Source organism: Thamnophis sirtalis, unplaced genomic scaffold (assembly GCF_051295495.1).
Source record: "Thamnophis sirtalis isolate CommonGarterSnake01/CBP01778 unplaced genomic scaffold, rThaSir2_p1.2 scaffold_3, whole genome shotgun sequence".
In the NCBI taxonomy this organism is placed as follows: Eukaryota; Metazoa; Chordata; class Lepidosauria; order Squamata; family Natricidae; genus Thamnophis; species Thamnophis sirtalis.
In genome coordinates, this window is record NW_028261383.1 from 63,071,918 (window position 1) to 63,098,874 (window position 26,957).

A 26,957-nucleotide genomic window follows, 5' to 3' on the forward strand; every position below is an offset into this window, starting at 1 on the left:
AAAAAAAAAGCTTTTAAAGTATTGCAATCATGCATGTTTGAACCTCTAAATCTTCTGTGCCTGATTTTCCTTTGATAAACTCAGCTGTCTGCTTCCTATTAGAAATATAAGCTGCTGCATATACTACACGCCTCTGTTGGCTTTAAAAATAGTTAATACAAAAATTATAGCACTGTAGCAAAGCTATAGGGTTAGTAGTTGCATCACATCCTCCTCACTCTAGATTTACACATCCCATTAAAGTATTGGCAAGCAACCTGGTGGCCTCCAATTGTTTAGACTAACATTCTTGCAGTCTTTTTCCATGGACCACTCTACGGAGACAAGGGAAGTTGAAGTCCAACATAAACGACTAGATGCATAAAGTGAGCAAAATAAAATGATTTGTTTGGGCTGATGCCTTTAAGAACCTAAACAGTGTTTAAAACCAGGACACTAGAGTAAACTGAACACAGCATAATTAAAGCATTGAATGAACCTAACTGTCTCCATTGAAAGTACCTTGGGCAAAAACAGCTTGAAAGTTGATAGATGCAGAAATAAACATTAAACAACCAACTTGATTAGACACTTTCTAATGGAAGAAAAGGAGTGTTTTTTTCAGTCTCAGGTAGCCACGGGAGCCATCATTAAACTGGAGCAAATATTATCTTAATATTTTCAATTAGAAATTCATGGACAGGAGAAAGGATACATATTGATGTTTTGAGAAACCAACGATCTGCAATTTGTTCAGCTTTGACAGCATAAATTAAACAGGAAATTATAAATGAAACTGATCAGATGAGGGGGTGGGGAAGGAAGTATGTTCCTTTTTAGACTTATTCCTAAATTTTCAAACCATGATTTGGAATAGGAGAAACACTTTATCTGTGTTAACTCTATTTCTCAGTAACATTTCACTTTCTTAATTAATGCAACTTATTGAATTATTCAACAGATTTCTTTTTAAAAATTTATTAGAAACCTGCTGCTTATCATCTTACAGTGAATGAAAAGTGGTTCTAAATGAGAAACTTCAACTGGGCTTTTGTAAGCACATAACTTATGTGCTATTATTACAGTAATCAATTCAAGACTTCCAGCAGACTTCCACCAGACATATGAGTAGCTTTTCATTGTTCTGGGAGGAGGTTGAATGAAAAATAATTAGATTATTTAATATAAATGTTTGTGTGTTAACCTTAGACTGAAACTAATATTCTATCTAGATCACTAAAGTTTGAGAGGTGGTTTGCAGTAACCCAGAACGGGGGCTAAAGGGGTTATACAAATTCAAAATAAGAGAATTCTGACCAAAAAAAATATAAATTGAAAACATAGAAAGGTTCTTTATAAAAATGCATACAGTAATCAAATGTGCCTGTTTTGCAATGCTTTTGGTTAATGGAGAGTAATGGTGGCTTCAAGTGAGGTTCTGGAAGTAAAGTCTTAGATGTACTATTAGGCAACGACTGGCTGGCCCCAGCTACTCCACTCTACCTCTCCCAGGAGTCTCCATGCGGCCCATTCACCATGACAGGTAAGTGCAGGGCCTGTGAGGAGGCTCTAGGAGGGTGCAAAACAGGCCTTTCAGAAGTCTGGAAATGGGCCCATTTCTAGCCTTCGGAGGGGCTCTGGAGCCAGGGGGAGGCCATTTTCACCCTCCTGGAGGTTCAGGAAAAGCCTTCAAAACCTGGGGAGAGCAAAAAAAAATTGGGCCTACTAAAAGTCCCAGAAATCCAAATATGGGCCTGTTTCCAGCCTCCGGAGGCCCTCTGGAGCCCAGGGGGAAGCCTCCCTCCTGGAGGTTCAGGAAAAACCTCCTGGTGTAGGAGGCTGAGTAGGCCACACCCACCCAGCAAATGGGCAGAGTCCATTTTTCAATCCCACCCCTGCTATTAGGCAATGATGAAAAAGACTAAGCTTCACCTCCCTGGTATATATCCGAGTGAAAATCTCGTGCAAAATAAAAATGGGACATTGAGGAAGAGATGAACTAAGTTTTCTGGCTTGTGCACTGGGATAGATTATTATATACAAATCGGATGCAGGAAAGCATATCTTTGTTTTGTCTGGCAAAACCCTGCACCTTTCCCGTATTCACAGTCTCAAGATCTTCTCATCTGTCAGGTATAAGCTTTTACAACCAACTGGGTTATTTTGTCTTTTGCCGAGTCACCCGTTGAAAGGAGAGCCTTGAATTTCAGAAACCACATGTGAAAGCAGGCTGTCTTGTGTAAGACAGCCTGCTGAGGTGTGTATTGAATTCACTGACAGGAAAATTTAAATTCTATAACCCCATGGAGGTTGTAGAATTCTTCCAAATACTGGATGCTTCTGCTGCAATATTTCCATTGTGTTAGACCTAAGTGTTGCAGGTATATATGAAAACAGGACAGTTAGTCCTTCGTAGGAGCATTATCTTGCTTTCTGCAATGAATCAAGGCTGTGCTGGACTAAAGATAAGAAAACCAAGAGAAGCAGAGGCTGCATGTAAAAATGTATTTGTCTGGAACATTGCAATAATTCCACTATGATGGTGGCACTAATACAGATCTAAACCATAGGAATTAGTAATTCTGTAAGTATAATGGCAATCTTAATGAGGCAGGCTCTTTACTATCCTAAGGCTAGATGATTCCTGGGATAGCCCAGAGGTGGTATTCTACCGGTTCGGACTGGTTCACCTGAACCCGTAGTGGAAATCGTGGATGGCCCCGCCTACCCTCCCCGGTTCTACGGCATCCCCTTTAGGCCCTTTTTTCATGAAAAGCACATGCATGGCAGGGTCACATTTACGAAGTAGTAGGGAGGGTAAGTAGATACCACTCCTGGCCTAGCCCCAACCTATCATGGGGTATTGAAACTGAGTACAGGTAGTCCTCAAATTATAGCCACAGTTAAGCCCCAAATTTCCATTACTAAGCAAGACCGCTGTTAAATGAGTTTTGCCCCATTTTGCAATCTTTCTTGCCACTTTTGTTAAGTGAAACACTGCAGTCACATGGTTATTAAGTGAATTGGCTTCCCCATCGACTTTGCTTGTCAGAAGGTCACAAAAGGTGTGAGCCCAGGAGATTGCAACCCCGTCATAAATACAAGTCAGTTGCCAAGTTTCAGAATTCTGATGCTGTAACTATGTTGCAAGTGCAAAAAAAAATCATGTCACTTTTTTCAATGCCATTCTAATTTCCAATGGTCACTATATTGGTTGTAAGTCGAGGACTTTCCAATAGTTGCAAGTCGAAGACTACCTCTGTTGAATTCAGTATTTAATTTAAATTACATTGAATATGAAATTAAATTAAGCACTTTCGGGTTTAATTAATTTCACTTCAAAGGAAAGCATTTAATTGTACAGGTACTCCTTGATTCATCACCACAATTTCCATTGCTAAGCAAAGCAGTTGTTAAGTGAGTCATGCCTGATTTTATGACTTTTTCCCACAGTTGCTTAACTGAATCACTGTAATCATTAAATAAATCAGTTTGCTTGTCAGAAGCTGGCTGAAATGATAATTACATGATTCCTGGATGTTGCAACCATTGTAAATACATGCCAGTTGCAAGGACCCAAAATTTGATCATATGACTTATCATATTACCTCTAATTTTGCAGCTAAATTTTAAGCACAGATTGACATTAAGTACACATCTTTTAATCTCATCTTCAGCTACAGCTCAATGAAATTAAGCACCATGGAAAGACAACACCTAAGAAGCTTAATATCAAGGGGCCACTGCCCAGCTGCTCAGGATTTGTTTGTTTACCTAGACTTAAACACACAGTAACTTTTAGAAGAACTCTCTTTTTCTTCATACACTCATGAGCCAAGTGCTATAGGTAATCTAGGTAAATCTAGGTAAAAGATTTAAGTAAATGTTGCCATTCCTAAGAGGATACTTACTGTATTTCATTACACGGTTCATATAGCAAAACCTGTACAAGGACCTGCTAATTACTCATTGCTATAAGAGATATTGTCACTTAAAACTAGAATATGAGCACTAACATCCTGGCTTGGTTCCACATCTAATACTTGCATTCTCTTTCCTTAATTCCGTTCTCTCATCTCCTTTCAAGGCCGTGTTATATGAGAATTCTCTACAGGAGTATGAAATAACTATTTCATACATTGCCACATCATAAAATACAGTGCAATTATTATTTTTTTCTATCAGAGTGTTGATCATAGGACTGTTTCACACAATATCCCTAAAAAGGCTGTGTAACAAACTTAGGTGAAGCCTGAATTATAAGGGTAATTTAGCACACAATAATATTTGCATAAGACAGAACAAAAGGCAATGTATTGTACATACAAGAGGGAAACAAGATGATTTACAAGCAGGGATGGTATTCAGCCGGTTCGGACTGGTTCCCCCGAACCAGTAGTGGAAATTAAGCCCCCCCCCCCCCATCTGCCCCAGCTCTGTTTCATATTATTTAAAGGCTGGATTTGTTTTCAAGCCACACACATGCATGCAAGCCACACACATGAGCAAAGAGCATGCTCTCACATTTGTGACCCAGTAGGGAAAGTAAGCGAATTCTACCCCTGTTTACAAGGATAGAAAAATATGAATAACTACAATGAATGGTGCTAGTATAAACTAGTTGTATTTCTCTTTATATTCTGTGGCTTACTATTTCTCATTTTTGTGTGCTGCATTCTGTTGCTTATCCCAAAATAGAATATTTTATAGATCCTGTTGAGCTTCAAAAAACATCTTGCTGTTACCACTACTATCGCATCTCAGCTTGCCAACAAACTATGGGGGGGGGGGAAGGAGCGGGAGATAGAACATGGGCCAGATATCGAGATGTCGCTGTGAGAACCAAGGACATTTCCGCAGGTGTTTACAAAGCCCAGAAAGACTTTCCCACAACAATATCCGGAGATGGTATTAGACAATGTGACCTGAGCTAATTGGGTGTGTGTGGAAGAATCTGAACTTGACCTATGGAACTTAGCATGGGAAAGATCTAGATCTGGTTTTGCCTTCAAACATGCTGAAGTAATGTACTCAATAAAGTTTTGCATGGACCCTTAGTTGGTGCTTGTTTTGGTTGGGTTTTGTCCGTCGGAACCTTGGCAGATACTGTATTATCCTTGATATAGGTATATATGTATGCAAAGAAGCTAGCTCTAATTTACATAGAGGTTATGCTTACACATTGCTTGTTTCAGCATAAATATGCTTTAATAATTATTTTTGAGAGAAATATCCTCATGATATTAGTAGCATCTTATTCCTAATCTAGAATTGCCCTTAATGTTTTTTGTTTTGGGGGTCAATTTTCCTTCTTCTCTAAAGATAAGTCTTGCCTTCCAGACAATCTAGAAATGAGTCTGAGGATGAAGGATCTGGGCATAGTAACTTGCATGGCAATTCTGGTGAGGAAATGCTCTTCCTATCTAGTTGCTGGGCACTGTGCCTCCATAGTCATTTGGACTTTGGCTGTAAGAAAGATTGGACACTGATTTTTCTTTCTTTGAACTAGAATAGCAATCCTGCATCTCTCTTTATAAAATTTCCACTTTTCACTGGGCATAAAGCCCAGTGGTGGCGCAGTGGTTAAATGCAGCACTGCAGGCTACTTCAGCTGACTGCAGTTCTGCAGAACTGCAGTTCTGCAGTTCGGCTGTTCAAATCTCACTGGCTCAAGGTTGACTCTGCCTTCCATCCTTCCGAGGTGGGTAAAATGAGGACCCGGATTGTTGGGGGCAATATGCTGACTCTGTAAACCGCTTAGAGAGGGCTGAAAGCCCTATGAAGTGGTATATAAGTCTAACTGCTATTGCTATTGCTATAAAAATGTTGCTTTTTGTCTTTTCAAAAGTTAGTTACTAGTCTCCCTGATTAATGTGCTTCTACGGCCTTCTGGTGCCATCAGGAATCATTGCTTGAGATGGGCTGCCATATACCAAATAAACAACATTTAATATGACGTATAATACATCCCCCCCTTATGTTCAGTGAAGTTGCATAACAATGGCCTGGAATTATTGGCTTTGATTTCCAAGATGTGACTTCAACATTGTGGCATCAATTCAGTAATATAATAACAGGGAGATAAATAATGAGAATGCTATTGAGAACAGAAATGAAATCAAGAATACTGCTGTTCTGTAGCATTGTCCATTGATTCTAATTTTTTACTTTTATTTTGTTAACTGGGCTAGATTCTACCATCCTCCACATTATACATTCCTATCAGCTTTGAATCTCCCCCAATGGATTCAAAGAATTGTTCTTCCTTTGTGTCTCTTGGAAGAGAGAGACACTTACTACGTGTGAGAACAATATACAGATATTGAGGGTGTACTTTTAAGTTTTAGTTTTAATCATCTCTCCATATGTGATACCTTCACTCTTAAGGACATGAATATATTAATCTGTGAGGTAGAAAATGGGCTATGCGGGCTGTTCCCTCTGCTCATGGGGTAATCTGAGATTACACCTATCTGCTATGTGACCACTACATCATTATCAGTTGCACATCAAGAATCAGGCATGCGGAGTGAATGTAAAATAAAGAAATTCCCTTTTACACCGAGTACTTAGATAATCACTATACCTGCAATCTTTAAAACACATGACTAGTACTACTGTTACATGTTTTCTTAGAAAATATACTTTAGTACTCAAATGAATGGGTAAGTGACATTAGGACTATTAGGGAAAATTGTTCTCTAATAGCATGATTCGTTTTCTGCAGGGTGTATACAACTATTGTAATTCATAGACTGGGCTCACATCTCACACTGAACCGAGGTGTGGTTTACTTATTTTCCACCCTGTGTGTATGAATCCAACCACTGTGATTGAAATAGACGTAAAATAGAGCTTATGCTTCAGTAAATTGTGAAAATGCAGGCAGTTTTTATTAATTCATAAACGATTATTAAACAAAACATAGGTTAGCAGAATAAGCAGATCCAGCCTTTAAATCAGTGATGAAATGCATTTTTTTTTACTACCAGTTTTGTGAGCGTGGCTTGATGGGCATGGCAGGAGAAGGATACTGAAAAATGTCCATTCCCTCCCCACTCTGGGGCCAGCCAGAGGTGGTATCTGCCGGTCCTCTGAACTACTCAAAATTTCCGCTACCAGTTCTCCAGAACCTGTCAAAAGCTGCTGAACTTTACCCCTGCTTTAAATAATATGATCAGTATGCTTTGTATTATAAGTAGAGAATGCTTTGCCCTATCCTAGCGAGTATATGAGATAGGACAAAATATTACAGCAAGGGTGTGTGCCTAGTGTGGATTAAATAAAATGTGCATGCACACATCACTTGCAAAGATTTGATTTGTGAATAGTGTCTAGCGCTATAGATCAAAAGAGGCATTTTAGAAAATTGACTGAGATGGAATTGCATAGGGAAGGTTTGCCAGAAGGAGCTGGGGGGAAATTGCTGGAGTATTTTGAGAGGCAGAAGGAGAAACGGAGGTTAAACAGAACACAGGATAAAATAACACGTTGGGTATCTTGACCTTTTTCTTAGAAATAAATGGAGCAGGGGATATTCCAATTTCCAGGACTACTCCTGAGTTAGACTGAATGAATTGTCTTCCTGCAGTGTCATGAAAAAGCAGAAGCTACTTAATTTTTTCCAGATACAATTTTTTAAGCGGGGCTGTTTGTGGAATTTCTGCTATGTGGTTTAAGGAAACCTCCTCTGTTTATTTTCAGATTACAGTTTTCCACTTGCTTCTCAAAAAGCTTTGCCCAAAGAAAATGGAACACAAGTGAAAGACCCCCAAGGAGAACCCATGTTTCATCCCATCTCTGACTCTCTTGATCCAGACTCCGAAGCCCCTTCCACCAGAGTTCTGGAGGATGAGGAGGAAGGATTGCTTCCTATCAACCAGTCAAAGGGAATGACTCAAAGCAGCCAAATGTCAAAAACCACTTTTTCTGAAGCACCTAAAGAGGATTCTTTATATTCTATCCTGTTTTCCACCATGGCCAGCAGAATGGGTCCAGTAACTGAAGCAGCTACGAACAAGCATGGGAAAGAATCTGCGCATGAGTATTCTTCTTCAGGATTTGACTTGGGAAGCAGCATGGGACCCAGTCTCCTGCCCTTGTCTCCCATCTTTTCAACTGAGACTACTACAGACCCCCAATTGGTCTCAGAACTTCCTCCCAAGATTATCCAAGAGAGCTCAGAGGCTGCGATAGAAATAGCAGGGGGACAGTTAGCAACCGTAGCTGCAGTAGAAGATGATCTACCAGAAGGGAAAGCCACAACACAGGAGGAGATTCCAAAACCTGTGTCAGGAACAGTTGCAGCTGAGATGGAGCTGACAGGAGAAGATCTAGTAGGCTCTCATGAGGACAATTTCCAAGTAACTGAGACTGTTTCCAGGACTCCTAACAGCCTATCGGATACCAGCTCTTTGGACCATTTTTGGGACTGGACCAGTGGACGAGTCCCAACTCCAACTGCTAATCAGAATAGCCAGGATGAAAAACTGCCAATCATCACAACTGCTGCAGTGGAAAAGAGTTTTACAGCACAAAACAGAGATCTCCTGCTTGCCTCAGGAGTTCCCTGGAGTTTGACACAGGTAAGAAAATCATGTGTGGGCCATTGGGTGATAGATATTTAAACTTAGAAAACCCTGTTAAAGTCAGAGAAACAAACCATTTAACATGGTTTTATTTACATTCTTCATCCAGCGTGACTTGCCTATTAATTTCTTCACAGGTGGTTATTTTCATAACCAATACAAGTATGAACCAAAACCATAGTACTAAAGTGCCACAGATGTACAGGATCAAAATTCTATTTTAAAAAGCTGTAACATTTCTTCTATAAAGCGGCTTAAAACTAACTGATATTTAATTTCCAGGTTATCTTTCAGGCCCAAACCCTCTCAAGGTGGTATATATGATAATATGAATAAAACAAATGTTAAAATCAGTGTACTGCAAGTGTTATAATAGCCCTCCCTATCAGTAAAACAAACATTTGTCTGAGAATAGAATACAATAACAGAGTTGGAAGGGACCTTGGAGGTCTTATAGTCCAATCCCCTGCTTAGCAGGAAACCATACACACTTCAGACAAATGATTGCCCAAACTCTTCTTTAAAACTTCCAGTATTGGAGAATTCACAAGTTCTGGAAGCAAGTTGATCCACTGGTTAATTGTTCTATCTCCCTAGTTCTAGGTTGCTTCTCTCCTTTATTAGTTTCCACCCATTGCTTCTTGTCCTGCCCTCAGGTGCCTTGGAGGATAGCTTGACTCCCTCTTCTTTGTGGCAACCCCTGAGATATTGGAACACTGTTATCATGTGACCCCTAATTCTTCTTTTCATCAAACTAGACATACCCAATTCCAGCAACCGTTCTTTATATGTTTTAGCCTCCAGTCCCCTAATCATATTAATCAATCCTAAAGATGTTACATTACATTTTAGACCAGGGCTCAGACCCTTTCCCCCCCCCCCCCGTCAATTGTTGGGGGGGGGGCAACATGGCTTCGTGTGCCATCTTGCACCAAAGACAAATTTCTTGTGTGTCCAATCCCACTTGGCCAATAAAGGATTCTATTCTATTCTATTCTATTCTATTATATTATATTCTATTCTAAATAGCCTAGTAATGATAGCTTAGCATTTCTGCTTAAAATCATGAACCAATAATTCTAGAATTCTTAAAATTCTTTAAGAGTAAGACTTCTGTAGGCATGTCAACTATTGTCATACAATTGAACGTGTTTTGCTTCATTATATAGGAGCAAAAATTTCCAGTTTTTGAGATTTTTAAAATAGGTTTATTGTCTTAATTGATCTATTTAATTTATTAATTTTTAAATTAAATGAACTGATTCTCAAAATATTTGAAATATTTTAATTTATTTCTATTTTTAAAATTGGAATTGTGATACTAGGAAGACCAGCTGTAATTGTGTTCATTCTTCTGCTGTCCTTTTGGTTAGATTTATATTTTTAAAGATTCAAATAATTTCTTACACAGTATATTGTATATACTGTATATACTGTATATACTGTATATACTGTATATACTGTATATACTGTATATACTGTATATACTGTATATACTGTATATACTGTATATACTGTATATACTGTATATACTGTATATACTGTATATACTGTGTATACTGTATATACTGTGTGTGTGTGTATATATATATATATACACACACACACACACACACACACAAACACACACACACACCTAGGACAACTGAGTAGGCAACACATTGGATTTAGTTCCCATAATGTGTTAACAGAGCATACAGGAATATATCCATACGTACTATATTATTTATATGGTACTGGAATAGAAGTGTTTCACCCTCCAGAAAGTATTGTGCCAACTAGCTATTATATAGTCCGTTTGCTGAGATTTCACCCCAATGTTTTTTTTTCAGGTGTTTAACTCAGTTCATTTTTCATTTGTATACAGATTGACTGCCGTATTACTACATTGTGCTTGTTTGTCAGTGCTCAAACAAAACTTTGAACACCTATATCAGTGGTGGGATTCAAAAAAATCTAGTAGTGGTTCTGTGGATTTGGCTTGGCAGGCATGGGGTAGCTTGGTGGGCATGGCAGCGGAAGGATTCTGCAAAATTCCCATTCCCTCCCCACTCCTGGGGGAAAGATACTGTAAAATCCCCATTCCCTCCCCACCCCACTAACCTTCTTTCAAGCTCTGTTCTCCTGTGCAGGGCAACAGAAGAAGACCCAGCCGATCAGCTGGGACTTGGGGTGCAGCGAATAGATGGGAGCGGGGCTAGTCAGAAGTGGTATTTGCCAGTTCTCCAAACTACTCAAAATTTCTGCTACTGGTTCGTCATAACCAATCAAAACTGGCTGAATATCTTCTCTGATTATATTGTGTATGCCAGTCTGTAGATGTAATTTTCTTGGACTTCAAATACAATGTGGCTCCTGGAGATAATTTTCCCTTACAATGGGCCAAAATTTAGTTTGAATTTTACACACCTGCGTTATTGATCCATTTTTAAGTTTCTTGAGCACTTTGGAGCCACAGTGGCCCCTATTCTCAGAGTCACCTACTGTACTCTTTGAATATCAGCATCAGATCTTTAAAAAATGCTAACCAGATGGAGTGTAAAATAACAAATAAAACAATTGGTTGTCTGATTTGGGATAAAACTTCATATTCATTTTTTTAAAAAAATGCTGCTTCCCAAAATATTTCCATGTTAACTCAGAGATGTCTTCATTGATTTTGTTTTGTAGATTATCTGTAAGGATTGGAGCAACCTGGCAGGCAAAAACTACATCATCCTGAACATGTCAGATAACATTGATTGTGTGAGTCACTTGCTTCTATATTTAAGTCTCTGTCATCTACAACTTCCTCTCCCTTTCAATAATGCTTAATGAAAGTGATTTGTTATCTCCATCAAGTAGTAAAATGCTATTTCATCATCCAGAACAATATTTTGAATGTTCATTTAAAATATGTTTCATCCTACATTGGATGAATTTATTATTAATATCATATATTTACATTATATTAAATTTATTTATTTATTAATATCATATATTCCTATATGGTATTCCATTACTGTAAATATTGAAGCATTTTAACAAACCATGGGTGTAATATTTCTTAAACAATATGTGCACATAAATAAGTTTGTAGAAAGTTTTTATATAGTATTTCTGTGCTAAAATACCCTTAACTAAGATGCTGCTATTAAATAGTCCTTTTCCCACACTTATAGTATAAATTGCCAATAGATACTTTACTTTGAATAGGCCCACAATATTACTTTTTATGTTAGGATTACAAAACATGATGCTGTGTGAAAGTGAATGGGAAAAGCTGTGTATGTTATCTACATGTCTTTGTGTGTATGCTTTGAATGAGTTGATTAGTAAAACTAAGGAATAGTAGAGGTCCAGTTCCATCCTCTTGCTTATCTGAGCCTGGATTATTCCAAGGACACAAAACCAAAAATGATCAGGGTCCTCAATAAGATGTAGGATGGGAGGATCTCTGAATCTGATTCAGGAGAGAGATTCAGACTATTGGGGTGGATTAAATGTCCCCTCGCATTAAATAAAACTTATTTTGTAAGTCGCCTTCTGCTATTTTTCAGAAGAGAGGTGACACCCAGACATGGAATTCAGATAGCTATATAGATTAGAACTTGATGAGAAGCTTGCTGATAGAATGGAAAACTACCTGCAGTTTTGGTAATTGACACTGTAGGCTTTAAAGTTATATTTTTCCTCCAGTTTGGAAACAGGCAGGTTAAATAGGCAGTTTCCATTGGCAGAAGCTGTTTCCTTGTCCTAGTTTCTTAGGTAAAGCATATAATAGGACAAAATGTTTTCTGTTTCTTAATATAAAGAACAGGAAGGAGGAAAATTGAGTTTTCTTTTCTTTTCTGAAAGCAGCACAGCATAGCAGGACCTAGAAAACGCAACATGTTATTTTCTCTCATCAATTGATATGCTAGCTATCGAGCAAATTTCCAGACAGTATTTAGACCGGCGAGCCAGCCATTTCAGTATTTAGTATTTCATGGAGTTTGAATTGTTGACCAATGAGAGAGATATTTTTTATGGTTTTGGATGGCTGGAATAAAAAAGATTTAGTTCAAAAGGTTTAATAATCAAATGATGGTGATTGAACAAGAAAAAAATTAGAAGTTCTTCAGTATACATAAGTCATGGAGGGATAATTGTATCTGTGATGAAGGAGAAATCTGCTCATGCTGAACATGTATTGTGTTGCTCTGTTTGTAACCCAGCAGGAGTGGGTCACAGATGCAAGGGATGGAATATCTGTCTCTCAAGGTTAATAGGGGTGAGGATGCAAACAATCATCCTACTCTAGGATGAAGTATTTGTTTATTTATAAAAATTTATATAGCCATTTATCTCACATGAAGTGACTCTAAGCAGCATTCATCAATTAAAGCAATAAATATATAAAGCAGTCATCATTATCATACAAATAAATCCATAAGACACATCAAACATAATAATGTATAGATGATAATAATACTAGAATGTCACTGGTCCCCTAGGACCCCAGTCTAATGACATAGCCAGGTGTTGAGGGACTTCTGAAACATTGGATGGAACTAACCTCACTTTGGGGGAAGGGATACAGAATATTCCCAAAGCACAGAAGTCCCACCTCCTGGGACCTGCCGTGTATAGTTCCCTAGCAGACATGGGTAGTAAAATTTATGGGTAGATAAAATTGAGGAGAGGCAATCCCTCTCTCTTTAGACATTAAAACCAGCATCTTGAACTGGACCAAGAAGTATGACTCAGGTATGACGTTTATGCAGTGAGTACAATAGATGCTTATTTAATTCTGCATTATATTCTGAACCTTTACACATCAAAAAATAAAATTGTATAGAATTCCATGGACCTAAAGGAAAGAGGTACACGTGAGCCCTATAAGGTAGACCAGATTAAGAAACCAATGTCGAGTTGGCCTAAAACATATTTTATTGAAATAGCAATGGTAACAGAATCTTGCAAATCTACATGTGCATCTTTTCTCCCTCACCTTATCTATATGTGAATTGTCTGAGATGCTTCCTCAAATTCATTTCTTGAAATGGATTTAAGCCACACATTTATCTGATCATTGTCTTGCTAATGGGTATTCCCACAGTCCTTCAACCATTTTATATATCTTTAAAATAACCAAAGAAACACATTAAAAACATTAGACCTGTATGGATTTTTCACTAGCACTGCTAAGTTGCTCTTATTTTACAGGCATATCGGATATACCGTGTTTCCCCAAAAATATGACATTTTCTGATAATAAGGCCATGCCACATTTTTCTGGTGGGCAAAAATATAAGCCCTCCCCCGCAAATAAGCCCCCATGGACAACCCCCCCCCACCTCAGCCCAGGTAGACTGCCGCTCACCAACCTAGCGGTATCCCGAAGTTGCCAAGCTATGGGAACCGGGGGGAGGGACGCAAAGGTGATCACGTTGCTTGGTGCCTTCGGGATACCACTAGGTTGGTTAGCAGCGCTGTGCCCAGCTGAAGAGGAGGGTTGCTGAGCGACTGCTCTCTTCCCAAAGAACCGGGCACAGCAGCCACCCAGCAAACTCTCTTTCCAGCTGGGCACAGTGCCATTCACTGACCTAGGGGTATCACCAAGCCGTGTGAGCGCCTGTTCGCCACCACCTGGCTCTCGCATCTTGGCGCATTCGAAATGCCAGTGAATAGTGTTAGGAATATAATCTAACCTAACAAATGGCGCTCTGCATAGCTGGAGAAGCGCAAGCGGCTGTTCTGCTCCCACTTGCATGCCTCCCAGCCTCACGATGCCCTGGACCAGCTCTCCCTGCAGAGCCAGAGCACCTCTGCTGCCACCGCCGCCCACTATCCCAACATGGCTTTTTTGGCAGCTTCCAAACAGAGTTCCAAACTGAGTCTTCCAGCAGTGGCCTCTCTGGGCGTTCGCTCTATGGTTGTACACTCTGGGAGTATGCTCTGCCGGCAGCTGACTCACAACCATAGAGCATATATCCAGAGCAGCCACTGCTGGAAAACTCAGTTGGTAAGTTGCCAAAAAAGCCATGCTGGGATGGTGGTGGCAGCAGCGGAGGTACTCTGACTCTGCAGGGAGAGCTGGGCCAGGGCATCATGAGGCTGGGAGGCGTGCAAGTGGGAGCAGAACAGCTGCTCACGCCACACCTCTCTCCAGCCATGCAGAGCGCCATTCACTGGCATTTCGAAGGCGCCAATCCATGAGAGCTGGGTGGCGGCGAACAGGTGCTAACGCGACTTGGTGATACCCCTAGGTCAGTGAATGGCACTGTGCCCGGCTGGAAAGGGGATTTGCTGGGTGGCTGCTTGGGAGCGTGGTCACCTCATGGCTGTTGTATTACACTGCTGCAACAGTGCAACACAGCCATTCGCCCCTGAGGCTGTGCCTGGCTCTTTGGGAGCTCGCTCGCCACCCGGCAACCCCAAAACAATAAACCCTCCCCTGATAATAAGGTCCACGCCATATTTTGTGGGTAAAAAGAAAATAAGACCCTATCTTGTTTTTGGGGAAACACGGTACTACCAGTGTAATTCTGATCTTTAGGAAGGCAAAATGGCACCATTTATATCCAAATGGAGGCTTAACGAGATATTGGGATGTTTCAATGTTCAAAGACTGAATAAGAAATTGCATATGACATCATGAAATAAATCTGGTCTTGCCAGCTAAAACCCAAAACAGGATGACTGCACAATGCATGAAGAGATCATGCTTTGGATCCAATCTTTTCTGCCAATGCAGTATGACTCAAAAATATTTAAAGGAGTAGAGTGCTTCTGCTTTGAGTAACTGGATAGATTGTAACTTTTCTTCTATCACATATACTCATCATGGTAAAATAAATTGTAGGCATTTTCATTAATTTTTAAAGGTTATCAGCTCCGGTTGAACAAGCATGTAGTCTTTTACTTCATATCATGATGAAAGATAGTTCTCTGAGCTCTCCTTGTGTTACATTATTTATACTGACATTTCTGAATTACATAAATGGAAAAGAGAGTGCAAGAAAGATGCACTGGCTGTTTATTCATCAAGGTCTATAAAAGGGGATGGCATTTTTCTGTTCAGTCAAATCAATGGAAATGTTATTTTTCTCTCAGGAACAAACACATTTTTCTCTGCTCCCCAAAAGGCTCTCACTGCTCAGTCTGTGGTGATGGAGGGAGACCTATCACGTCTGCAATAGTTCTACTGGTGTGGGCCAGGGATTGCTTACTACTAAAGCTGCTCTCCTAATTTTCTTTCCTTTAGAGGGAGGGGGGAGCTGTCTTGCTTTGCTATCCCAGATTTTTGTCTTCTGCTGTTCATAAGCTTTGCCTTGTGAGCTGAGGTTCTGGTGGGTCCTTGTGACTCAGGTCTGGCTGATCTTCTCCCATTCACCCTTTGTCAGCCCCAAGCATTTGAGGTTCCCATAGCAACCAGAAATGTTAGCACATATTAATAACTAGAGTGGCCTTTGAGTTGGCACAGCAACTGAGACAGCATAGATGTGGGGATGGCATTGCCAACTGATGAGCAAGATCTTAGAAGAACAGGACCAATATCTGTTTGACTTGAATCTGGGTGCAAATCATTAGGCTCTTGCTCTTTAAAAAAATTAGCAATATTGTATGTTTTTTCTTTCTTCCAAAGATTGCAATAGTGGTGTAGGTAGATATGTTCCTTTATCTTCAATCAAGGCAACATCTTGTCAGATCCTTATGTGTTACCTTCAGCACCTCCAGCCTAGTAATCTTGCATTTTATCCACATTTGAAACCGATCAAGAAGTGAGGTTTCAGGATACTTAAAAAAAGAACATATATTTTTGTTCCTCCCTGAATTTTAAATGACACTCTCCCAATCATCTTGATCCCCAGGTTATACGACCAGATAATAAAAATGAATTTAATTGTTTTTGTGTGCTTACATAAACTACAGCTGGTTTGTACTATTTGTTGCAGCCAGAAAAATGTCAAAATTGAAGAATGGTAGCAGTTAGGATGGAACTACTAGGGAATACATGAACACACATTTTGAAACAATAAAGTTGATGGAGTAAAATGGAAATGGATGTCTTTCAAAATCTTGGCTTTTAGATCTCTTTTTCTTGGAAATACTGTATTTGGATGAGAAAGTGTGTATTCAGGAAATCTGTTTAGGGGACTAAAAAATTATTATTATTATTATTTGCTATAGGAAGAGTTCCGAGTGGAGAGAGGTATCCGATTGCTGGCCCTGATGGAGGATGCCTTCTCCAGATATGACAATGGATTGCAGGGGCAATGGTTGATCTCCTTAAGCAAACCTAATGAGAATGACAAACATCTGTTGATGACCCTGGCAGGAGAACATGGTAAGATTTTGGTAAAAAAATAAAGGGTATCTGCCCCTTACTATGATTATTCCAGTCTTTTCCCTGTACAAGTATCTCTCATGCTGTTAAAGCATCTTGTCTCATCATTAGACATCATTTCAACAGGAATTTACTATTTCACAAAAGTAAGCAAATATACCTGCCTTAATATATTAGGGTCCCAGTGACTAATATACTAGGGTCCGAGTGACCAAACTAAACCTCTGGTCCCAGTGACTAAACCAGATTGGATCCTGCATCATAATATGATACATAATACGATGCATAATATGATGCAGGATCTGATCTGGTTTGGTCACTTTGGGACCAGAGATTTAGTCTGAACTTTCAGACTTGTACTGGAGCCCATCTTCAGGGAACTTCTTTCTAGCAGAAAGTTAGTTCTGCTGGAAAGAAAGAAGTTCCCTGAAGATGGGCTCCAGCACAAGTCCGAAAGTTTGGAATACTAAACCTCTGGTCCCAGTGACCAAACCGGATTAGATCCTGCATTTCACTATTTGTTCAGTAAATGCCCTAAGGTATAGATAAAGTCTCCCTCAAACTGAGCTCAGTTTCTGCCAACTTTATAGTCATGTCCATGTAATTTTCATGGCAACAACACAGAAAAGGTTTGTGGAGGTAGAGGTCTTCTTCTAGAATATTTTTAAACTTCCTAGACTAGCTGTACATAAAAGTCCCGGCTTCCCCGTCATCCAAGTACTAGTGAGATCTCAATCTGCCTAGCTTTGTCGGATCATCCATATAGCAGAGATGTGAACTATGATTATAATTTGGATGTTATATCAGGAGTCATGTTGTAGGACAAATAGCTGAGAAGGATAAGCACCTAAATCTTATTTACTTTATAATTATTCCACATGTATTTCCAATTAAATTAAATTAAAATTTCAGTGCAGTGGTTGTTTTTGGAAAGGCTCTGTGGGACTTTCAGGGACTACAAGTGAGCTTCATGAATCAGTATATTAACTCTTATTCTGGCTGTCATTTTTCAAACTATTTCCTCCTTTTTAATCTTTTACAAGGTTCCTCCTGCTGTTTTGCATTAGAAACTTGTTATATTTTCTTCAAATTTCTTCAGTTATTATATAAATCATTGCCATCCTACTTTCTTCCCATCATATTCTTGTACATGTCTGTGTTGGTGAAGCATTTCTAAGACATTCCTTGATGACTACATCTTATCGTCTGAGCTGGTTTGGGATGTAATTTTCTATGTATGTAAAATTTTGAGTTGGATTTACAAACTCTGTCCCAGTCATGGAGAATCCATGATATCCCCACTTAGTCTGAAATGTTTTTTTTCCAGATCCCATTCTTACATTTCTCTCTAGACTGGAAAACATGTCCTTCACCTTCCTAATAGTGATACTACGGTACTTCAAAAATACCACTCAATGTTACAGTGAGACATAGTGGCAGCATGCGAAGACAATAAGTATGTTTGTGCTCATATAAGCACATATATACACATATGGTTTGGATCCAAGCTGGCCAATCAGGGCTCGCATGCCAGCAGTGATTGCTTTTATCCAGTTTGCACTGTGGTCCATTTATTTTTTGTTCACAGTACTGATGCTCTTGCACAGAATAGTTTATTTCTAGGGTTGAAATATGTTGTTGGTTCTTGCTTTTTCTTGCTACGCCACCCAAAATTAAAAGATCTACATCTTATTCAGGGAAACAGTGAATGGATAAAAACAAATTCTAGAAAGATGCAACATCTTTTTGTCAATCGTTTTCACATTAAAGTGGCAAATGGTTGGTTATTTCAAGCAGTTTTATTGCAGAGGTCAGCTTGCAATAAGTGGGCCTACAGAATGTTTACAAATTATTCATTCTTATGATTGCGTATCCATGAAGGATTAATGGGGAGGGCGCAAAAAAACAAGACATATCAGGCAATGTCAGCCCCAAATGCAACAATTTTCAGATGATGGGACACAAATATACAACTATAGAATTGACATGATGAAGTCACTATATTACACATCAATATTTCACAGCGATTGCAGACCCCACTGGTTCTCATAATAGTGACTGTAGGATGCTTGTAACGTACGATTTTTCTATCAAGGTAGAACCACAGCCCTGATGTGAACATTGTTTCTGAATTCTAAAGCATATTTAGTGCTCTACATTGAAAATAAGTGTTCTCAATTATAATATTAAAGAGGAAATAATGCTTTCATATAGGCATCTTTCTCTACTCAAGAAAGCAAGTGGAAGAAGAGTACCTTAAATTAATTCATTTTTAAAAATCTGATACATTTCATCTCCTAGGGGTTGTTCCAACAAATGATGTCCTCTTGGCATTAGGCGATGTGCAGAAAAGCTTAGCTGAGGTAAGACCTTATTTACTTCTATAGGAGAAGCTAGGCTGTAGAGGGTAAATGAACTGATTTTCCCCTGTAAGCATGCACAGTAGTCTCGTCTTTTCTGCTTGTTGGTTACTGATTACATTGCCATTAGATGCCAGTTTTCATTAGCTGTGAGTGATCTTGTGGGTTTGCATTCTTGCATTGTATCACAATTTCTTGAGATCTAGTATGGTCTTGTTGAAGAACTACCAGATTGGTTCTGCTTATCTGACCAATTCCAATTGATTGGACCTACCAGCAGATACTGTACAGCCTTTTTACCTAGAGTTGATATGTGATGGAGATGGTTTCAAAATTTGACATAAAAATGAATATATAAATTAAGCTTATATCTCCTTCTTGCTCGTTGAGAGGTTGAGAATTGAGGTTGTTTCCAGTTATTGAACTTTTCTGTTCTGTCTGTAGGAAATCCTCATTGGCTAAACATTGCTTTGGCCTTCTCATGCTCTACCCAAATGTGATATGTGCTGAATTTCCTTATGGAAGTTTGTTTTTGTACCCAGAATCTAGAAAGTTTGAAAGGGACAACATGAAGGGCCTTGCACATTGTTCTCATTGTAATTTGAGCAATATCAATGGCCTATTGATGTACAAGGGTGATAACCCTAGTTCCTCAAAACCTACCTCCCAATATATTTTAAAATGACACAGTAGATTTGTCTCATTGGTTAAACATTTCATCACAAAACATACATTGATGAGTAGTATTATATCCAAAATTTTCTATCCATAAATATATACCGTAATATTCACGAATTCATTGGCTACTTCCAAGTGACATTTTCATTACATGATTATTTTGCCTTGGGCATGGAAATTTAGTAATGATTATCCATTTTTTTCAGTTATGTTCACCAAAACTCAACTAAAGAGAAAGAAATCGAATTAGCTGCACAATTCCCTCCAATTATAGTAATATAAGCTGTCTGAAAGTTCCCCTTATACGGACAAATTCATTTTTCCCAAGTCCAATTAGTTGTGCTGTGAATTTAAATATGACATGTCGTTTCTGCTGATTGTCACTTGGAATAAAATCTGTGTACTGGAAATGACCTTTCAATTGAGCTCATATGAGTATACCAGTGAAACAAATAGAAAAAACAGAGATGATTTATGGAATCCCTCCTGAGCATTTGATTATAGTCTTGTGATCAGGAGGGCTTAGGAATGCAACATCTTAAGGTGCTTCCTTTTCCTTTAGGAAAGGTGGTTTTGCCCCCCTCCCCCAAAGTGCCATTTTCCAATTCAGTCTTTTTTTTTCTGCCAGCTTCTCCCATCACAACAAACTTGGTCCCATTCCATTTTCTTTTGGGGAATTAATTGAGTTGATGGATGGCAGAACAGATATAATCCAAGCTTCTTTACATAATTTATTTCTAGAGTTCTGTTGAAATAAAAAAAAAAAACCAGGAAGATGATCTCACTAAGCAACTAACTTCCTTGAACCTTGAAAACGTTCAAGAAATGGTGATTTGATTGTGACCTCACTGCTTGAAAGGGCTGATTCTCTAAATCAGGGGTGTCAAACTCAAGGCCTGTGGGCCAGATTTGGCCCGTGGGGTGCTTAGATCTGGTACGCAGGGCTGCCCTGGAAACAATGAAAGACCAGCCTGCAGTGCTTCTGCCAGTAAAAACAGAGCTCACGGGGCTGTACATGACTTTCCCGAGCTCCGTTTCCACTAGCAAAGAGTTGCAGGAGGCCATCGTGGTCCTCCCAAGCTCTAGTTTCATTTGCAGAGGGTTGCAGGAAGCCGTTGCCACCAGAAACAGAGCTTGGGAGCCTGTTTTTGCTGGCAGAGAGCACTTGGGACCCCACAGGGCCCCCCAACACGAGTGTCATCAAGTTGGCCACGACCACCACAGGCCCCTGAGGTCAAACACAACCCTGCTGCACTCCTCAGTGAAATCAAGTTTGATACCCCTGCTCTAAATGTTTACTTGCCATTGTTGTAACAAAATCCAGAAGGAAACAATGGCCTTGTCATGAAGTACAGTACATGGCTCTCTAACAGCATACCTGCAATAAAATCACACTGCCAATTCTTCTGGCCCAGTGATGCTGCCAAATACCCATTCCTCAAGAATCTCTACAAGCTGAGGTTTAAACCGCTTTGCTTAACAATAGCCTTGGTATAAAACACACAAATTGGGTGCAAATGAATATGTAGAAGAGAGCATCCCATGATACCCAGGATGAGAGTTCATAATAAATATTCATAATAAATATTCAACAATAATTCAAAGAGAGTAATACCGTGAGCTGTGGTGCCGCAGTGGTTAGAATGCAGTGTTGCAGGATGACTCTGCGTTCCATTGCCAGGAATTCAAACCTGACCCGCTCAAGGTTGACTCAGCCTCCTATCCGTCCGAGACCCAGATTATTGGGGGCAATATGCTGATTCTGTAAATCACTCAGAGAATGCTGTAAAGCAAAAGGCTACGGTATCGTGCTCTGGAAAGAGGTGCTAAAGCAGCATTTGGTGTGGCTTAAAAGGCCAATTGGGGAGTGGCAATCCCTTCCACACTGAGGGCAGATACATTCTGTCCCCTGCCCAGCCCCCAGATTTCACTGGTTCAGGGACTGCCTCTTTGCCTCAGCCTGCCAAACAAGTGTCTCTCCGAATTGGAGAAAGCCATGCTGCGTCCTTAGCCTCCAAGCTGAATGATTAGAGGTCAAGCTTTCCCAGCTGTTAATGTCCATTCCCAAGGCCTGTAGATCCCTCTTGCAGATATCCTTGTATCACAGATGTGGTCTCTCTCTGGGGCGCTTTCCCTACACTAATTCTCCATACAGGAGGTCTTTATGAATCTGACCATCAGCCATTCTCACGACTGGCTGTAAAGCACTACGGAGCGGTGTATATATAAGTCTAACTGATATTGCTAATATTGGGTGTCTAGGAGGGAACTCTATTGCTGAATTTTTGTCTTCCACAATCAGAGCCTTTTCTTCAGTTTTGGAGGAGATGATTCAATGGTTTTACAGTCTTGGAGGCAATCTCCCAAAGTCAAACAGTTATATCTTAGCAATGTAAATGTTTAAAATGTAAACAAATAAGATTTCATTGATTTATTTTCAGCAGGCATATAGTTTTGTCATAACACAGGTTTTCTGGCTCACAATATTAAAATGCTGTTTGTACGTAAGTATTTAAGAGACTTATATGACAGTCCATCTGATATATAATAATATAGGATATCTCATAGCGTAACAGTAAAACATTAAAAGAAACAATAATACTAACTGCAAGGCCATATCTCGTGGCTATCCAGAAAGAGAATTCCATTATACATCTGCTGAGCTCCTGTATCACCTAGTCCAATGCCAGGGGAAATATATATATACTGGTATATAAAAGATATTAAAATTAGCTTCACTCTTAGAGCATGATTTTCAAATAGAAAAACCCAATTAAAAAAACCCTGTTTATAAAGATAGGGAGAATTTAAAAAAAGATTTCTGGGCAGACCATAAATTTGTTGCTAACAATCTTACCTAGAAAGGTTGTTCCATAAATGGGACTCTATTGCCAACAGGTCAATGCACTTCACCAGTCATTTCCCTCATTTCAGTTGAACTAGGATCACTGAAGACTTTGCAAGAATGGGATTTTTCTTTTTGTGTTTATTATAAAAACCCCACATGTAGCTTTCAGTGCCCAATGCTTTAACATTTTCAACCTTTTAATTGTTTTATACTGTTGTTTATTGTATTGTAAGCCACCCAGAGTCGCTTGATAGTGAGATGGGCGGCATATAAATTTAAGACATAAATTACTATTGCACTGAGTGTATTTAACAATCCATTTTTAGATTGGAATCCAGAACTATACAACTACATCAAGTTGCCAGTCACGTCCCAGCCAGACACACAGCGATTATGGGAAGCTCTTTGTGGTGCTGGTTATTATCGGCTCAATTTGTGTCATCATCATTATCATGGGACTGATTTACAACTGTTGGCAGAGACGCATGCCCAAAATGAAGAACATGGTAGGTCCCTTTATGGGTTAAACTCTCTTATTTATTTATTTTTCCAAACAAAAGCTTCCTGATTGCTTGCCTTTAATTCCCAAATACATATTTTTGTTTAAAAAAAGGTTTTCATTTTCCTCTCCCACCCCTGTTTCCTGTCTTCTAGTCACACGGTGAAGAACTACGATTTGTTGAAAACGGTTGCCATGACAATCCCACCTTGGATGTAGCCAGCGATAGCCACTCAGAGATGCAAGAAAAGAAGCCGAGTGTAAATGGTGGGGGAGCTGTTAATGGACCGGAGAGCTGGGATGTTCTGATTAACAAGCAAACAAATGAAGAGGGAGAGGCGTTTGAGGAAGATACCCACCTCTAAATGAGGACCCCACCTGTGGGGTTGCACTTGCGCTTGATTTAAAGGCCTAGAGCTGAGGGTGGCTCCTCAGGAACTTGTTGTTTTTCCATTTGGAATAGATCTGCTCTGAAGCATTAGCACAGTCCTGGAGCCAGAAGGGCCACCTTGAGCCAAGGGGGTGGGGTGGGGGTGGGCATGTTTGTCTCTTGCTGTCAGTAGCACCAATGCTTTAATCACATTAAGATGCACTTGCTCTAGTCTTTTGGTAGAAGAAGAGAATGGCCAAGTTTGAAAAATAAATGGTGTGATGCCCCAACACGATGCTTCCTGAAAGATTGGCTGATGGAGGTAATAGAGCAGCTGGAAGAATTGGGTTCATAACCTGTCTTAAAAAGTGCAATAGGAGAAGTCACAATGAAAATGGATCTTCCTTTGGGATATAATTTTAATATCTTTGGTCAATTCACCATAGATCCTGTTGCTCAGTTGTCCTAGTGTAGGTCTGTGAGGCTTTTTCCTAAAGCCCCCATGTACCACAGAAGGGCAAGTGGTTAGGCTAAGGCATCTTTTCGTGGGTAGCAATTTTTTGAACTTCTATGAATGGTTGTGTTTAGGCAAGAAATTATATTCTGCACAAGTCCTGGTGTTCTGTATTGCCCTGACTTTAGGTTCTCATTTGATAGATTGCATGATTTCCTTACCTTGGTAATTATCTTTGCAATAGAAGCTCCTTAATGTGGATCCAAAATTCTTAGTGGAAACTGCAGGATTAGACATGGCCCTGAATTACTCTAGCTTTGTTGGTGAGAATACAGAAAACTATTTTCCTATTATAGAATAAATTCCTACTAACATTTCAACAAGACTCAATATGTCCAGACAACATGATAAGCAGAGCAGATGGTTAGTCGGGAATACATCAGATGCATACCAGTTAGCTCTTTCCTCAAACCTCTTCCATGACCATGGCTGGCTTTTAGTGCATATCATATTATCTGCTCATTTAAATGTGTTTCTCTACCCAGCAGTGGCAGAAATTGTGGGTATAAAACATTTATCTATCTATCTATCTATCTATCTATCTATCTATCTCTCTCTCTCTCTCTCTCTCTCTCTCTCTCTCTCTCTCTCTCTCTCTCTCTCTCTCTCTCTCTCTCTCTCTCTCTCTCTCTCTATCTATCTATCTATCTATCTATCTATCATTCACCCACCCACACCCACACACCCATCCATCTATCTTTCCATCCATCCATCATCCATCCATCCATCCATCCATCCATCCATCCATCCATCCATCTCTGGTTTCAACAATCGTTGGGCAGCTAAGAACTGCCAAGAAAAGTCACATTGTTATGAATTCCCCATATGCTCTGAGTGCCATGTTGTTTAAATACAGTATTAGGATAAACTAACCTATAACTTTGGTTATGTAGTGTTCTTTCTCCCTTTTTTGTTGCTGTGAAGGGAGAGTAGTATGGTCCAGTTCGAACTGAGACTCCACGTGAGGAGAAATCTTTCCCCCAGGCTCTTTGGTTCTGAAAATCAGCACACATCCTATGATAGGATGATGATGATTCTATAATTTTAGAAGTTGAAAAATGGAGGTTTTATTTTAAAAAGCAGCAGTAAATTACAATGAGAGGATGAATGACAAATTTCAATGACAAGATAGGGAGAAGGAGTTTGTCCTTTTCCTGTAGAGAAAGAAAGAATAAGAACAAAAATGGAATGAGAAAAGAAATAGAGAATAAGAAAATATGGAGTTGTGTGCTCTCATTTAAATATATCAATTGGATAAGTTCTTAAGACTAGCAGTTATACCAGAATAGCAATAAATAAATAGTTTCAGCCTCAAAGGTGTTTCACTGCAGCTAATTTAGTTCCTATGAGAACAAAAGTAATTACTGTCTCTAGACTTGTTTGATCTTGGAGGAAACACATAGGGAATGCTGCTCTATAGCTATGCAATACATTGTTGTTTAATCTGTGTGAGCAAAAGATTTATTTAAATAAATTTGGTTAGCTTACAAGAGCCCTTGAGATCAAAACTAGAGCCACAATTTCTCATAAGAATGGAAAGACTTGATTAAATCAGAATTCCCCAAGGCTTTTTCCAGAAACTCTTTTAAGAAACATATATATATATATAGTCAACGTTGATAAATAATCTTGTATTTTTTGCTCTGTTCTCTTCATTACCATATTGCACACATCCCATAGTTTCTTATTTTGAAAAACACTAGATTTCTGACTGCATATCCAGCTGAACTGCAAGTAGCTTTTTAAGAGAAGAATTGCTCATAAAAGTTCATATGTACTGAAAGAAAGTTGACAATAATTTGTAAATGAAATCTGTGTGTATTTCATCTCTAGCTCACTATGAGTACTGAAATCTGTTCCCAAAAGACATAAAATGATTTTAGCACAGTTTAATTTCATATATATATATATTCCTTCTCTTAGACAGTGTTGTTGAAATAGAGGTAAAATTATTAATAAATCCCTAGCTAGATTCCAGTTGGGGTAGTAAATTTGTGTAAATTGTATATTTCAAGATTATATATTCCTTCTTGTGGGGGAGATACATGCATCTTAATTTCTCACTGATGCTGTTTTTGAGATCTTTTGTATCTTTATTCATTTGATTTATTGTTTGTCTCCTTTTTGTCCTATCTATATCAGGAATAATGAGGAATAATTAGTTATAACTATCTTTGTAGCTAATGATTTTGTTATCTTGATTAAAAGAAGCGCCATCACATTTATTTTCTTTCACTCATATTTCCCTAATTTGTTTTGCTTTTTAATTTGGTTATTCTTTGATGTCAAATTACTGTAGGGTATGCTAATCAGCTATCTTTGGGACAGAATATGAGTGGCAGAAAATGGCCCCAATCAATATTAAGCATGACAATAAAAGAATGTTCATTTAAATGCAAGGTTAGAAATATTGCCTATGATCTTTCCTTCTACATACAAGAACATACTGCAATCCATTATAAAAGATCTTGTTCAGTTGTGCCTCAAGGGATTTAGAACAGAATAAAAGAACAGAATAACAGAGTTGGAAGCAACCTTGTAGGTCATCTAGTTCAATTTCCCACCCAAGCAGGAGATTCTACACCATTTCTAACAGGTGACAATCCAGTGTCTTCTTGAAAGCTTCCACTGATAAAGCTTCCACAACTTCTGAAGGCAAGCTGTTCCATTGGTCGATTGTTCACACTGTCAAAAACAATTCTCCTTATTTTTAGGGTGAAACTCTCCTTGATCAGTTTCCATCCATTATTCCTTGTCTGGCCTTTGGGTGTTTTGAAAAATAGCTTGACCCCCACCCCCCATGACAGCCA

The 26,957-nt window shown here is 39.1% G+C and overlaps 1 protein-coding gene across 1 annotated transcript in view; it reads left to right on the top strand.

Annotated features, from left to right (window-relative positions):
- Window positions 1-24,701, top strand: part of PODXL2 (podocalyxin like 2) — a 59,054-nt gene extending 34,353 nt beyond the window's left edge. The window contains exons 3-8 of the mRNA XM_087708977.1: window positions 7,684-8,564; window positions 11,238-11,312; window positions 16,722-16,878; window positions 19,180-19,241; window positions 23,091-23,270; window positions 23,419-24,701. Coding sequence (XP_087565103.1) covers window positions 7,684-8,564; window positions 11,238-11,312; window positions 16,722-16,878; window positions 19,180-19,241; window positions 23,091-23,270; window positions 23,419-23,628 — 1,565 coding nt within the window. The 3' untranslated portion in view covers window positions 23,629-24,701. The remainder of the gene's footprint in view (window positions 1-7,683; window positions 8,565-11,237; window positions 11,313-16,721; window positions 16,879-19,179; window positions 19,242-23,090; window positions 23,271-23,418) is intronic.
- Window positions 24,702-26,957: the final 2,256 nt, after the last annotated feature.